The sequence below is a fragment of the Ambystoma mexicanum genome, chromosome 14, assembly GCF_040938575.1.
Source record: "Ambystoma mexicanum isolate Mex_15411 chromosome 14, UKY_AmexF1_1, whole genome shotgun sequence".
NCBI classification, from domain to species: Eukaryota; Metazoa; Chordata; class Amphibia; order Caudata; family Ambystomatidae; genus Ambystoma; species Ambystoma mexicanum.
Genome location: NC_090940.1, coordinates 476,609,908 through 476,625,206, shown reverse-complemented (window position 1 = coordinate 476,625,206; position 15,299 = coordinate 476,609,908). Strand labels below are relative to the sequence as shown.

The 15,299-nt window shown below is 46.3% G+C and overlaps 1 protein-coding gene across 6 annotated transcripts in view; it reads left to right on the top strand.

Moving 5' to 3' along the window:
* Positions 1–15,299, top strand: part of ATG2B (autophagy related 2B) — a 5,509,925-nt gene that overhangs the window by 298,367 nt on the left and 5,196,259 nt on the right. For 4 of the 6 annotated variants that reach the window (XM_069637687.1, XM_069637690.1, XM_069637686.1 and 1 more), the window contains exon 3: positions 2,604–2,633. The exons of the other annotated variants lie outside the window; for them this stretch is intronic. In XM_069637687.1, coding sequence (XP_069493788.1) covers positions 2,604–2,633 — 30 coding nt within the window. The remainder of the gene's footprint in view (positions 1–2,603; positions 2,634–15,299) is intronic. 6 annotated transcript variants of the gene reach the window in all.

The following is a 15,299-nucleotide window of genomic DNA, read 5'->3' as shown; positions in this document are numbered from 1 at the left end:
AGTAAATGCCTAGAGTACAAGCATGGGTGGAAATAGGAAGTTTAGAAAGAGGAAGATGAATAGAAGGGCGGCGTGTGGGGGGAGGAAGTGTGTTAGAGGGAAAGAATAAGACTTCAGTCTTGTCAGTGTTAGGAGAGAGATAGTGAGATGACATCCAGTTTTTAACAAATGATCTTCCAAATTCTCTTTATTCGCACATCAAACCAATCAAATTTGGTTGGATAACAAGTCCTATCCCTGTACTTGTCCAAGACATGGGGCTTCAATGCCTATGAGCTTTTCAACACAGAGTCCAGTTCAGCCCAGCATGTGCTCAATCAGATTTCTACTAACCCCTTAAGTGCCAACGATGAGGTGTCTTGTCCTTGGGGTACACCTCCAGGGTGCCAAGGACGAGATAGCTCGGCCTTTTTGGCACTCCGTTTCAAAACAGTAATCCAACCCCTGGGCTATGTGAGGGGGAGGTTCCCCCTCACTGCCCGTGGTCTGGATTACCTTCAATTTCATGTTGGCGTGCGTAATGCACGCCAGCGTGAAAGTGAAAGTAATTTCACCGCGGCAGCGAGTGCCCTTCTCCCTCTGCCTCGATCTCCGGCTGTATTTCAAGCTGGAGATCGAGAAGGTGTCGTTGGAAAGGGGAGAATCTCCCATTTCCAGTGACACCTTGTGTGACAGCATTGCTGGTCAGGGATCGGGCGCAGAGCGCTCGATCCGTGGCTAGCAATGCCACTAGACACCAGGGATGTCTTTTCAATGCGGGGGGGAGGTAGGGGCTGCTTACAGAAAGCAGCTCTCTCCCCCCCTGTCCCCCAAAGCATGGGGGCACATATGGATAACCCTGGGGGGCAGATGGCTGATCATCTGCCCCCAGGGAAGGGGGCAAATGAAAAAATAAAATAAAAAAATGCAACAGGGGTAGGGGGCCACTAGGCACCAGAGATATTTCTGGCACTGAAAGGGTTGTGCCCCCCCCCACACCAAGTGGAAAGGGGGTTGCCACCTCTTGTAGCCCCATTTCTGCCCCCAGGCAGGAGTACATTAGGTGGCCCCCCCATCCACTTGGAGAGGGGGGCACCAGGAATAGGTGTGCAGGCCCCCCAAAGGATGGGGCCTGCAGGTTAGGGCCCCCTAGGGGCAGATGGCTGATCATCTGCCCCCAGGGAAGGGTGCAAAATGAAAAAACAATGAAACAAAAAACAAAAACAAAAGGGAGATTTTGGTGGGGGGGCACTAGCCACCAGGGATTTATTTTATGGAAAAGGGGGTTGCCATCTCCCCCTCACCCCTTGTAGCCCTCCCTGGGGGCAGATATCTGCTCGTAGGAAGGGACATCTGACCCCAGGGAGGGCTGCACGAGATGCCCCCCTCTTATCCGCCCCCAGGGGGGCTGATTGAGATGGCCCCCCTTTCATTTGGTGTGGGGGTGGAGAGGCCCCACCCCCCTTTACATTGGAACATTCCCCGGGGGTTTAGGGTACCCCTCAGCCCGCCCTAAAGTGTAGTGTACCATTTTCAATTTTCTTTCTTTGTTTACCAAACTTCCCTTGGCTTAGATGGGCACATTAGTGTGCCAATCTGCCCCTAGGGTGCCCAAACCTTACTGCCCCACCCACTGAGGGGCCTGTCCAAAATTCTTTGGTGGCCCTCTTCCCCCCCATCCCAAATGGAGGGGGGGTGTACCTCACACAGCCGCTTGTAGGAGGCCCAGGGAGGCCTGCATGAGGTGCCCCTGCCACCCATTTGGGGTGAGGGGGGAGAGGGCCACCACAAAATGTCAGACAGGCCCCCCAATGGGTGGGGCAGTAGGTTTTGGGCACCCTGGGGGCAGAATGGCACACTATTGGGCCCATCTGCGCCAAGGGGAGTTGGGTAACCAAAGGAAAAAAGTGAAAATGGTAGACAGCATTTTAGGGGGGGCTGTGGGGCACCCCAAACAGACAGGGAATTTTCTAATGGGAAGGGGTGGTGGCCCCTTGGCCCTGCACCCACAATGGGGTGGGGACCATGTCATGCAGCCCTCCCTGGGGGCAGATATCTGCTCCTAGGAAGGGACACCTGACCCCAGGGAGGAGTGCATGACAGCCCCCCCCCCTTATCTGCCCCCAGGGATGGGCTACATGAGATGCCCCGTCCTCCATTTGGGGGGGGGGGGTGGAGAGGTGCACCCCTTCACATTACAAAATTCCCCGTCGGTTTAGGGTGCCTCTCAGCCCCCCTAAAGTGCAGTCTGCCATTTTCAATTTTTTTCTTTGTTTACCAAACTTGCCTTGGCACAGATGGGCACATTGGTGTGCCAATCTGCCCCCAGGGTGCCCAATCCCTACTGCCCCATCCGTTGGGGGGCCTGTCCGACGTTTTGGGGTGGGCTTCTCCCCCCACCCCAAATGGAGTGTAGGGGGGGCACCTTAATGCAGCCCTCTCTGGGGGCAGATATCTTCCCGTAGGAAGGGACAAATGTGTTTTTACTGGGGTGAGGGGGAGGGTGAGGTTCAGTAGACGACTAGGGATGGCTTGCAAGGGGGGGCATGCTTAGAAAGTATGAGTGTAGATTTGTTTTTGCTGGGGTTACTGTAGGTAATGCATGTTTTTTGTTTTGTTTACAGCTTTTTCTACACGAGCAGCTGCAACGTTATGTGAGTACCGTTTTTTTATTATTCTATGGTTAGGGCCCACTGTCAGTGGGGTGGGTGAGGCTGGGGCTGGATTGTTGGTGGTGTGGGTGGAAATGGTGACCGCAAAAGTGATGGGTAGAAGGTTTTGAACGAATCTGTACCACTGGCAATGCTCTGGGCAACCTTGCGAATGGGCCATCTGGGCAGATATTTTGGTGGGCTGGGACACAATTGCAGGGGCAGGCCACAAATTGCCCCCCCATGCCAGCAGAACATTGGTGTTTCCCTGGGAGCGGATGCCTCCCATGTGGGTTGTCCATGTGCAAGCCCAGGGTGCACCTCTGACTGTTTTACGTTACAGGTGTCACCTCCGGGGAGGAATGGGGCTCCTGTCGGAACTCCCTGGAGCTGCCGCTGTGCTTAGGGGACGGTACACCAACATGGTACATGGATGTTCAAGGCCAGGGACATCACCTCCAACCGTCCTGGAGTTGCGGCTGGGCTGCATTACAGCTTTTCCCTTCGGGTAGGTATTGGTACACTGCCGGGACTCCCTGGTGGGGAGAAGCTGTAACACAGGGCAGCCAGAGCTCCAGCAAGGTCAGCAGTAATATCCCTGGCCTTGGGCACCCTTCTCCCATGTGGGTCTTTGCCGGGGGTTGTGGGTAATAAATTCTGTGCCACTTTGCGCAAGTCAGACCTCTGTGGATTCCCACAGGTGTCCTCTTTTGGGAAATGCATGGGGTTCCCTGTTTTTCTTGGTGGCTTGGATACCCTAGGCCCATATCTGTATGGTGAGCCCTTCTGAAAAAATCGTAAAATTCAGCTGTCAGAAAAGACTTGGGGTTAGCCGTGTTTTGGGCTTTCCCCTTGGCACCCGGGTAGGTGCAACCACACATGAGGTACCTTTTTTCGTTGGGACACGTGCGGGAATGCGGGAAGGTAGGCCATGTGTTGTTAACGGCGTGTTACGGTGGGTGAGCCGAGTGAAATGTGCGGAAATTGTTTTTTTTTGCCACATTTCAGACTTTGCCAGGCTTTCTGGGTAATACATTCTGGGCAGATTTGCGCAAGTCAGACCTCTGCGCATTCCCACTGGTGTTCTCTTTTCGGAAATGCATGGGGTTCTCTGTTTTTCTTACTGGCTTGGATATCCTAGGCCCTTATTTGTATGATTTGCCCTTCTGAAAAAATCGTGAAATTCAGCTGTCGGAATAGACTTGGGGTTAGCCGTGTTCTAGGCTTTCTCCTTGACGCCCAGGTAAGTGCACCCACACATGGGAGGTACCATTTTCGTCGGGACACGTGTGGGAATGCGGGAAGGTATGACATTTGTTTAGTTTGTGTGGTTTTCATAACGTTCTGACCCATTTGCTGGTGCCCTTTGTCACACAACCCTTTCATTTCCCAAATGTGCCCTACATTTAGTCGCTTCTTTAGGCACCATACACTTTTGTAACCTGCACAAGTCACCTACTCTTGGAAAGGTCTGCCTGTGCTCTTTCAAAAAATGTATGCTTGCCATTCCTCACCACCCTGGTTTTCCTGATTTACACATGCTAAGTACGTCTGTTGAGGCCGTAAGCATAAAACTCCTGTGTACCATGGCTCAGTATTTGGCTTGTGGTATTGCTTGTTTTGTGAAACACTACAAAAAATGTGTGATTTCCTAACTGCAAGAGCCGGGGGAATGTAGCGGAGCATTGTTTTTCTCAAAATTCATAGTAGCCATTTGTAACGCTCACCTGGCTCCCACGGAGGCGCGGGCGTGGCTGGGACTGCTGTGACCTCTTCTGCAGAGATGCGTAAGACCCGGAAGATGGACTGGACTGGATTCCCCAACCTGGCTTTTCTGGCTCGGAGGAATATCCCACTGTGTGTGAAAAGGAAGGGTTAATAGTCTGCGGGTGATGTTCCGACCTCCTACTTCCCTTCTCTCCCTCCGTGAAACCCTTTTGGGATTCCCTGCGAAGACTCACCTTAGGGACCAAAATGACGAGCTCTCCATCCTGCTTCTGATGCAGGGGCGCGTTGTGATTCCAGTTACTTCACTGGATTGATGAGTTTAAACTAGTTTGTCCATTCCCGTCCTACCGCAAATGTTTATGGCAAGTTTGGGTTTATATTCACTCATCTGTTCTTTTCTTTCGCAGGTGCTGGAGAAGATTCCGGGCTGCAGGCGATTTGGATGAAGCCAAATTCTGGTAAGAATTCCGATGAGAGATTCCTTTGCAGTTTTAAGTATCTCCTTTAATGTCCAATGACTTTTTCCCCATAGGGGCCGGGGTACGGCAATGCCGGAGGTAAGGCGCCGACCCGAAAAGAGCTGCTGTGTCTCTCTTGCAAATGGGCAAGTCTTGAGTGAGCGTATTGCTAATGTTCTCACATGCTCTCACTAATACAATGTCTGTTTCTTTTCCCCTTAGGGGCCGGGGTGCTGAGATGCCGAAGGTATGGCACAAACCCGAAGGCGGAGAGGGAATTGAACCACAGGTAAGTTCTACTTAGATTCGTGTTTCCCTTCTCACCTCTCTTTCTCCTTCCTTCCAATAGGTGCTGGATGGCGGTGGAAGCTCCGGATGGACGTCGCAGGACTCGAAAACGCCACGTGTAGGTGAGTGAAATGCAGCGTGCTGCGCGCGACGCGATGCGCGTTTAAAATGTTTGCCTTCTTTGCAGGATCGTCGGCGTGCAGAATCCGGAGTGCAGATGTATCAGGTAAGGTTCTTGTTTTCACCTGTTGTCTTCTCTTTTCTTCTTTAGGTGTTTCCAGGATGCTGGCAGGCGTGATGGAGGACCAAGGCAGGAGCAGGCACGGTGAGCGTCCAGCTGCTGAGTGCAGAACAACCCGAAGCGTGGTCTGCTGCTTGGGTGTGGCTTAAATAGCCTTTCAAGTAGTTCCGGGTATGTATTCTTCCCCCAGAAATATGTATTCCTCCACCGGTCACACCCTAGAGATCAAGTAGTCTCTAGAAAAATAGTTCCTTCCAGTCTTGGAAGTTGCAGCATGGTCTGCACAGGTAAGTTTACACCAAGCACTACTCCCAACCTACTTCTGTATAAGCCTGGCGCCGATGGCGCCAGGACTGATGTCCCCTATGAGCCTGACGCCAACAGCGCCAGGACTGAGTCCAAAGGGCCCCCATCTGGGGCTGCTGGGACTTCCCTTAAATGCATGGTGTCTGTCTCTGAGGGTGCCGGGCCTGGTTTGGCTCCTTGGAGGCAGGCATCATGACACCATTGCTGTACCAAGCCAACCATGTCCACCACATATCTTTATTCTGTCATTTTCCTGCTTTTTCCCCAAACTATGGAATTTTCCCCTACCTAGTTGTTGCCTGACGTACGCATATCAGCCCTTCCTAAACTTGGAATTTTGTCTACTTTTCAGAAATGTATGCCTTTCTGTCCTCCAATTTGGCTTTCCTACCCCTTTCTTCCATTTCGTCCATGCATGTCCAATTGGCAAAAATGGCCAAAATCGCCTACCTCTCAGAAAACGGTTGATAACCACATCAAAATAATTTTCTTTTCGTGTCCACTCAACCTGTTCTTGAAAGCCAGGAAATTGGGGAATTCAGCACAGCAAACCATTTGTTCCTAGCTCTTATAAGGAAAAAACCACAGGACTCTTTGTACATCTTTTTATTGGCTTTTTTTGAAAAAAACCAAAATGTTCGCCATTTTTGCTTATTTTCTCTCACGCCCCTAGAGCAACCTAGGATTCCTGGGTGGCGTTACGACCGCCTACATGTGGGGGGAAAAAGGGGCTGAATTTGGCCGAGATATCTCATGTAATAAAAAAGTTAAAAGGCATAGAATGGCGACATACCGAAATCACCAAAAAAGGCCTTGGCACTGGGGGGGGGAAACCCATGGTACTTAAAGGGTTAACAGTGACACAAAATGCCCCGTCTAATCTAAATTTCAATCGCAATTGAAAGTAATACTGAAAAAAGCTTTTCAAAACCTACTCTTACAGTTTTCCAAACTAAACCTAAAGCTTAGACCAATACAGTAATCAATATCAGTCAATATATCCCCATCACACACAAATTCAAGCACATTTCTATTGCATTCAAATAAAAAGAAAGTCCACATTTAAAGCACGTTGTCAGAGCTATCGGCCATTTTGCAGTGTTTCCAAACAACAAACATGTTCTCAAAGCTTACTACCTATTTTTGCAACAAATACCTGGTCAATGAATGTCAAATATAATGATAGTGAGTTATGAAACTCGCGCTGTCATATTTGACATTTGCTGACATTATGTTATTATTGGGTACTTAATGCTTTGTGACTGAGATCGGACATTATTATTGTCATATTTGTCCTTAATGGCAGCTTTAGGAAAACTTGAGTACAAATTACATTGGTTCAAAATGTTCACAGTTTTACTTGCACTGTAATTTTTATCGTTAATATTATTTTGCTATAAAGTGCTTAGTGCTCTTCACTGATGTCATTTTTCAACCTATTTTTTCATTGATAAAATGCATAATGCATTCCAATTTTTAATACCAATGTTATTCCTTTGCTTTTTTTCTTTCCTAGTCCCTTTTCTCATGCACCACCCATCAGTCTGACCTTTTTGCAGCTAATTGATTGTTGTCTGTGTGCAATCCCACACTTCTGACATATCTATCCTGGTTTGTATTCCAAGTTTCATGTTGTCACTGGGTCATATTTTATGGATTTAACCCTTGTAAAGTGCATCATGCTTTATCAGTGCACTCAATATTTTTTAAAGTGCTTTGTTGCTTACTTTGTCTAGGAATAACCCAGTTGTTGTTCCGTAAAGTCATGTACAGGTACTAACATTAGTAAGGTGCATAGCGCAAATTTGAGCAGAAATTTGTTTTGTTAATACAAATAGTACCACTATCTATCTCATAAAGTGCATAGTGCCTCCATTTATCTTACTATTGTATTTTTAGCATAAACCCTTCCAAGACTAATTATATCTTCTGTGCGAGCGGGTAATGTCACACTTTCCCATGTGCCTTGGCAGTTAGAACTCTTATTTTATGTTCTCAATGCCACTTGTCAATTTATATGATGTTTGTATGCATTTCAAGAAGTTCATTCAAACAATTTTTCAATTTTTAAAAGAAAGATTTTTCCGATTTTATTTTAATCTTTTTTAAACAAAAAAATAAATCACTTCTACAGAGTAACTTTGGAGGATTGTCATCCCATCCATTCTGTTATCTACTGTCATGCGTCTGTCATGGCATCTTAACCTGTTCCTATAGTTCTTCATCTAGATAATCTCCATAATGGATTTTTGTATTCATGTCCACAAGTCTGGATTCTTTTTGCCTCGTTTCCAATTCTCGGTCTCCTCTAGGGTGTTGTGTTACCTGATGTATTCTGATTAATCTATAACCCTGCATGTTTTTCGTCAAAATGTTTCGCAAGAGGGTAGGAGACGTTTTTTTATTTTTTAATGGCTCTTTGGGGCTGCAATATTGTGAATTTTGCCATCAGTTTTGTACTTCCTATGTACCATTTGTTGCATCCACATTTTATCACTTAAATTACATGTGTGCTGTTACATGTCAGGTGCGGTTTTGATTTTTACTTTGATGAGATCCTCTCTTTTCAGTTCCTTTGCTTTTCGATGCACTCTTTCTATCACACGGTTTGGATATTACTTTCTCGAAATCTGTGTGCAGCCTCTTGGGAAAATGTTAGACATTCACTTTCTTCTGAACAATCCCTTTTAATCCTTATGAACTCCACATAGGGTATGCTCCACTTTAGTTTTTTCGGGTGTGCACTTTTGGCGTGTAAAACAGCATGTGTACTAGTTTCTTTCGTATGCATCTTGCTTTGAAATATATTGTCCACTATTTTTTATGTTCACATCTAAATATAAAATACTTTCATTGGGATGTTGTTCTGTGAACTTGATATTGTTAGTGTTATTATTGATGATTGATACAAAAGCTATCCATTATTTGGGTGTTCCATCCCATATTATAAAAAGATCATATATGTATCCAGTCCAAAGCTGTATTTCTTTCTATGTAATTTGAGATATCCTCAGCATTCCAAATGTGTTTTTCCCACACCCCCATATACAAATTAGCATACAAGGTTTCCAAGGTCGTCCCCATGCCGGAATTTCAACATCTGTAGTAGCATAAGTGAGTGATCTCTATAGCTTGCTGACTTCGTAAGTAAAAAATGTTGTACTGCCTCAAGTCCATTCTTGTGTTCAAAGCTGGTGTACAATGACACCACATCTAATGTCGCTAACAAATATATTTCTTTGCATGGGATGTCACATATTTTGTTTAGGAAGTCTATTGCGTCTCTAATATATGATGGCAATGTAGATAAAAATGGGAAGAGATATTTCTCGATGTATTTTGAGGTATTTTCCAATGGCAAACCCATTGCTGAGATAACAGGTCTCCCTGGAGGCTTGTATAGTCATTTATGTACCTTGGGTACAAAATAGATTGTGGGGATCACTGCTTGACCCTCAGACATTCTCTTTCCTCCCATTCCAACATTCGTTGCCTAGCCATCCTTTTGTCATCTCCTCATATATTGTTTGATATTCTAAGGTTGGGTTGTGGTCCAATTTTTGGTAGTGTTTCTGACCCTTCAGTTGTCTGGCTGCTTCTGCCATATAATTTGATTTATCCATTGCCACTACATTACCTCCCTTCTCTGAGGGTTTAATGACTATTGTATCATTGTTCCTTAACTCATGCATTGCTTCCCATTGTTCTGAATCTAAATTGGGCTTCTTTGTTATTTTAGGTTTCTTTTCCCCCCTAATCTTTTTAGGTCATCAATTACTAGATCTACAAATACATCCAAATGGGCGTTATTTGCAGTTGTAGGGTAAAATGTAGATTTTGGTTTTAACCTACCTTTCTCTGCCAGTGTGGTGTTTATGCCCAAATAGCTCAAATCATCCCTTCTCCATTCATCATCTTTTTCTTTTGTTCCTGTTTCACTTGCCTCAGAGGTTTCCAAATCATGCAGGGATCTCACTGCCGGTATGTCTCCAATTGTCTATCTTGTTAGTTTTTCCTTTTCTGGCTGTCTCCTTTCTTCCCACGTCTGATTGCCGTAATATTTGTTTATTTTTATTTTCCGTATACATTGATATATTCTCGTCTGAGCATAATCATATTGGGCATCTTGACAGAAATTAATCCCTTTGGACAGAAGTTTGGTTTCGTTAGGGGTTAGTTGTCATTGTGATATGTTTACCATCTGCAGTTCCATATTTAGTTGCTTTTGTTCTTCTCCTTGCCCGAGCGCGTTTGTCGCATCTGTGGGGTCCCTTGATTTGCTCCTTGTGCCTCCTCCTCCTCCTTGTTTTGTACGGTTTTGTCCTGCTCCTCTTGTTTCTTTTCCCTGATGACATCCCGACCTGCCGGCTTCTTCCCTTCTGATGTAGTAGCCTTATCTCCACTAAAAAATGTAGCCTGATTGGTGTATCTTATGCTTCACTTTCAGACATTTCAGCGGATGAGCTGGCTGATTCAATTGATTTTTCTCCTGTCATTCCTGTTTGTTTTTTTTGTAACAGTGACCAGTCTTGCCTCATATTTTCTTGAAAATGTATACATTCTGCCCATTTCATAATCTTGTTTGTCCGAGAGGAATTTTCTTTGTTTTCTCTTCCTAATTTCCATTTCATATTTCTGAAGACTATTTTCTGTTTTTTTTTTTTTTTTAATTTGTTTAGCTTGGTCTGATTTATCTCCTGAGAACACTAAGTTCTCTATTTCCTTGATTTCCAATAATAACTTTTCTCTGACTTTCTTCCCATACAGAACTAATATTTCCAAAAATGTATCCGAGCAGAAGTTAGTCGCTTCACCCCACTAATGAAGCATCTCAGGGTCTGGGTTTTCATAGGTTGGTATTGTTAGTATACACAGTCCTCTTGGTATTCTTCTCATGTCTATATAGTTTTGGAGTGAGGTTGCTCCCACCATTTGCTGATCTCCTGTTTTTGCAATTTTTCCAGTCTCTTTATTTTTTGTTTTAAGGTGGTGCTTTATACATTGAATGCTGTTACATTCTGCCTTTTATCTGCTACTATTTGCTCATCAAATAGAGCCATTGCCACCTGGGTTCTGCATGATTCCTTCTCTGCCATTTTGCTATTCAATGTTTGCTTGCTTTGAATCACTTCACTTGTGTATAAGTGTTTTACAAATAAACAATTACAATCAGTAGAAAGTTCAATGTTTGGTGCCTTTCATACCAATTTATCCATCACATAAAATGCAAGCTCATTTCTATTGCATTAAAAAAAAAGAAAGTCCCAATTCAAAGCATGTTGTGCAAGCAAGCGAAACCCATGGCTTACAAGGTGTAGCTCAAAGGTAAACACCCCCTGCAGTTGAGGTCTCAAGACCACAGGAAGCCAGGACCACAGGATCTCATCAAGACCCCAAGCCAAACCTTGCCTGTTCATTGTCCTGGGATATGGGAGTCCGCAGAGTCCTTGGTGTTGGGAAGCGAGTTCCCCTGTGAGCGTCCCTGCAAGGGGTTAACTTTTCTGCCCGGCGAGGAGGAGGCGGGTTTACAGGCATAAAAACTCCCGGAAGCGCGGAGCGCGCGGAGTCCGCAGAGTCCTTGGTGTTGGGAAGCGAGTTCCCCTGTGAGCGTCCCTGCAAGGGGTTAACTTTTCTGCCCGGCGAGGAGGAGGCGGGCTTACAGGCATAAAAACTCCCAGAAGCGCAGAGCGCGCGGAGTCCGCAGAGTCCTTGGTGTTGGGAAGCGAGTTCCCCTGTGAGCGTCCCTGCAAGGGGTTAACTTTTCTGCCCGGCAAGGAGGAGGCGGGCTTACAGGCATAAAAACTCCCGGAAGCGCAGAGTCCGCAGAGTCCGCAGAGTCCTTGGTGGCATTTTGTGGGGGAGCAGTCTACTTTTGCCGCTTTTGCTGCCTGCGCTGCCCTGGACTGTCTTGCTGACCTCAGCCCTCTGCCCACGGTTTTACTTCATCAAACCTGCATGCACGCAAGGTATGGTGTCTGCTGTTGGTGCCTGCCGCTAATCTTGTGTCTCTACGTGTCCTTAATTAAAGGTTTGCTGGAGGGGCGGGGGGGAGAGACGGACTACGGCAGCTCCTCGAGCTGTCGGGCGTTCCCCGCCCTCCAGCCCTTGTGACTTTTGCTTAGTGCACCTGTGGGCCCCAGGGCCTTGGATTTGTTTACTTACAGTTCTGGAAACCTCTTCTATCTCTGACTTTGACTCGGAGGAGGAAGTAAAAGTTGGGTTATAACCGCCTGCCATTGTCTGCCATTGACTCTCGTAAGGGTGGTCCTTACATGCCCCTTCCCGTTTATGGTTCTCTTACCACCACCTCCCTCATACTTATTAATTATATATTTATGGTTTGGGGATTGTGAAGCCCCGTGCTCTAGCTAGAACGATCTCATTTTTTATCTCATGGTTTTATTATTGTATAATATTTGCTGTATTTAATTCATTCTTATATTTACATATCTTATATGGGGTTGTTTATAAGAGCGTAATATTCTTTTATATTGTATAGTATTTAGTGCTTAATTCTGAAGAGAGTGTGAGGGGGCTGCGAGTTTTCTTTTTTCTCTCCCCCTCATCTCCAACCGTGGCCTTACTTTTGGCTTATACTGGCTTGTCCGGTTTTTTGTTTCCCGCCTAATCTTACTCATTCAAGTATTTAATTTTATGGGGAAGAGAAAAGCTGGACAGGGAGGGGTTGGGGTCGGGGTTGGAGTTGTTAGTAAAAGGGCGAAAAAACCTAAAAATGTCATTTCTACCCAAATTACTAAACCCCCTAAAGCAGCGATTAAAGCTAAAACCCTACCGAAAATTGGTGTAACCCCATCCCAGAGATCGTTGGACTTTTATCTGGATGCCATGGCAAACAAAATAGTTAACAGTATGAATGCGGTTGATCCTGCCTCCAGAGAGGCTGTCCCCCGGGGTGAGGGACTGGGTTTGGCGGATATGCAGGGACAGGGGGTTGTTGATAGGGGTGATATGTCTAGGGGAGATGCGACTGTCCCTGGTATGGTGACGCCTCCTCATTTACTGCCGCAACCTACGCACCCCGTGGAGGGGGCACCCAGTACTAATGGCAGGATTTTGGCAGATAGGGAATCTGGGTTGCTAGATTGTTCCACCGCCAGTGAGAGCGATAAAGAATGGTTGGAGGCCTTATTGGAGGAGAAGCTTAAGCCATTACAGTTGATGTTAAACTCTTTAAAGGGGCTTAAAGATGGGGTTTTAACCACCTTGGCTATTATGGATGACTCCATTAGGGCTATTTCTCTTAAACTGTCTGATTTGGCCGTTATTGTTGAGGAAAGGGGCTTAGAGGACTGGCGGTGTAAGTGTCTACAAACCACCCCCATATCTAGGGAAACCGCTTCTAAGGGTAAGAAGGACCTACCTCCTCAAGGGTGCTATCAAGAGGTGGTGATCATTGAAGATCAGGACGATATACCAGGGGCCAAAAAGAGGCCAAATGGGCCCATGAGGGACAGGGAGAGTGACGAACATGAAAAAACATTAAGTGAAAAGGGGCTGGGGAGTGGGTCAGGGTCTAATACAACCCTGAACCTACCCCCGGAAGCGGTCCCCTTTGTGGGGATCATTACTGGTCTGCCCGGGTTGCCAACGGGAAGTTTTGAATCCACTCTTTCCCTGATTAACAAGGCCTCGCACTGGGTCAACTCGAATCTGATGGGACCCAGGATCGATCCCAAAATGATTCGTATGGCCAGGCGTGTGGGATGGGTGGGAAACAGACCCAAGAATCTGAGGGGAGACTGTGTGGTAATCACCTTTTCTGATGCTCAGATCACGGATTATCTTTTGAATACTAACCTAGCCCGGGGTCTTAAGCCCAATGGTACTAAACTGTCCAGTAAATTACTCCCTCTGGATTATTTCTATATCCCTGGCAGGGGAAGGAAGTTGCCGACCCTAATGTCAGGAAGTAGGCAAGATGGAGGTTTTGGAAATCCTAATATTAATCTGGTTAGAATGTTACCGACCAATAGCCCCCTGGCCGGTTGGAGTACAATCGTTTCCAACAAGGGTCAGCGTAATGCCCCGGTAAACAACGTTCCAGTACCCTTGCCTCTGGAAAACCATTTCGAGATTTTGACGACCTGTGAGGATGTGGACTGACAAGAGGCTGTAACCGAGGCCGGGGCAATGGTGTCGACCCCTCTAGCATTCCACAGGAATTTGGCCATAGACAATCTGCAACTGCGCCTGCTTTCTTGGAATATAGCAGGCGCATCGAGGAAATTAAAGCTGGGTCCAGTGAGGGAACGTCTTCAAGCTAACTCTATAGTCCTACTTTAAGAAACTTGGGCTCTAGAACCCCCACACTTAGATGCTTTTATTTCGTTTGATATTCCTGCCAACAAAAAACCGAGAGGAAGACTCTTTGGTGGTTTGTGTATTTTGATTAAGGGTGCTCTGGAATGTGGGATTGAGCTGATCCCAACAGGGCTGGACTTTTTGCAGGTTGCGTCTCTAACAACTAGGATGGGGAAGGTAATCTGCATAATCAACTTTTATAATAGCCCTCACTTTTCTGATTTGGAGAGACTGTCCAAGGTCAAAAGGTTCATTGAGAACCTGTTGTCCAAGGAAGGTAGGAAGTTCACCTCCTGTATCTGGGGTGGGGATTTCAATCTAAAAATGGGGGGGGGGGATGGACCTGGGCGCTCTTGACCCCCTTGAGAATCAGGTAGAGAACATCCCGCCTAGATGTATGAGAGATGCGAGAGTTTGCCCGAAGGGTCTTCAGTTTAACTCCTGGTTGCTGGAATGGGGGTTCCGTATTGTGAATGGCTGAAAGGCTCCAGACATCCCAGGGGAGGGAACGTGTAAGAATCATCTTGGCTGTTCAACTATTGATTACTTTTGCATCTCAGTAAACCTCTGGGAATGTGTTGTGAGCTTTGAGGTGCAGGCGGATACCCATAGCGACCATTTGCCCATCTGTCTTACTCTTAAGGGTTTGTTGGGGGAACGGGAATCTCTGGCCATAGCCCCTAGCCCTCGGCTGGGAGTACCCTTGGGTTCCAGAAGAATTAAATGGGGTACCATCTTAGAGGAGGGGCTACACTATCTTTCCTTAAAGGAGAATAATCCGCTTGTGCTGGACATATTGGGCAATTATCAATCTGCACATGTAATTGTAGAGAAATTTGTAGAATTATTGGCTGCACTAATATCAAAATTCTCTAAAACTATTAAGTCCAATGGTAATGTATCTAAGAGAGGATGGTTTGATGAGGCCTGCAAAAATGCAAAGAAATCGCTGTTGAGAACCCTTAAGGACCCAACTAGTTGTAGATTGAAGATTGCACAAGATAGGAAAATCTACCAACGGGAGTTAAAGAGAAGGAAAATGGAGATAGAACAGGCAGCCTGGGAAGGTTTTTTGAATGCCGCCATGAAGAGGGACCAGAAGGCTTTTTGGGCATTTGTAAAAAGTGGTCCGGAGGGATGTTGGTCCAACGTGGGGAGTGGCACCCATGTGGAAGAAGGGGTATGGTTGGCGCATTTTGGTAGCCTATTTGGATCTGAACATTCAGAGGTCGAGTCAGACTTTAGTGGCCCCTGCCTGACGTTTGAGGTGGAGGAGATTGCTAAGGCAATCAGGCTTCAAGCACATAACCGCGCCCCCGGCCCGGA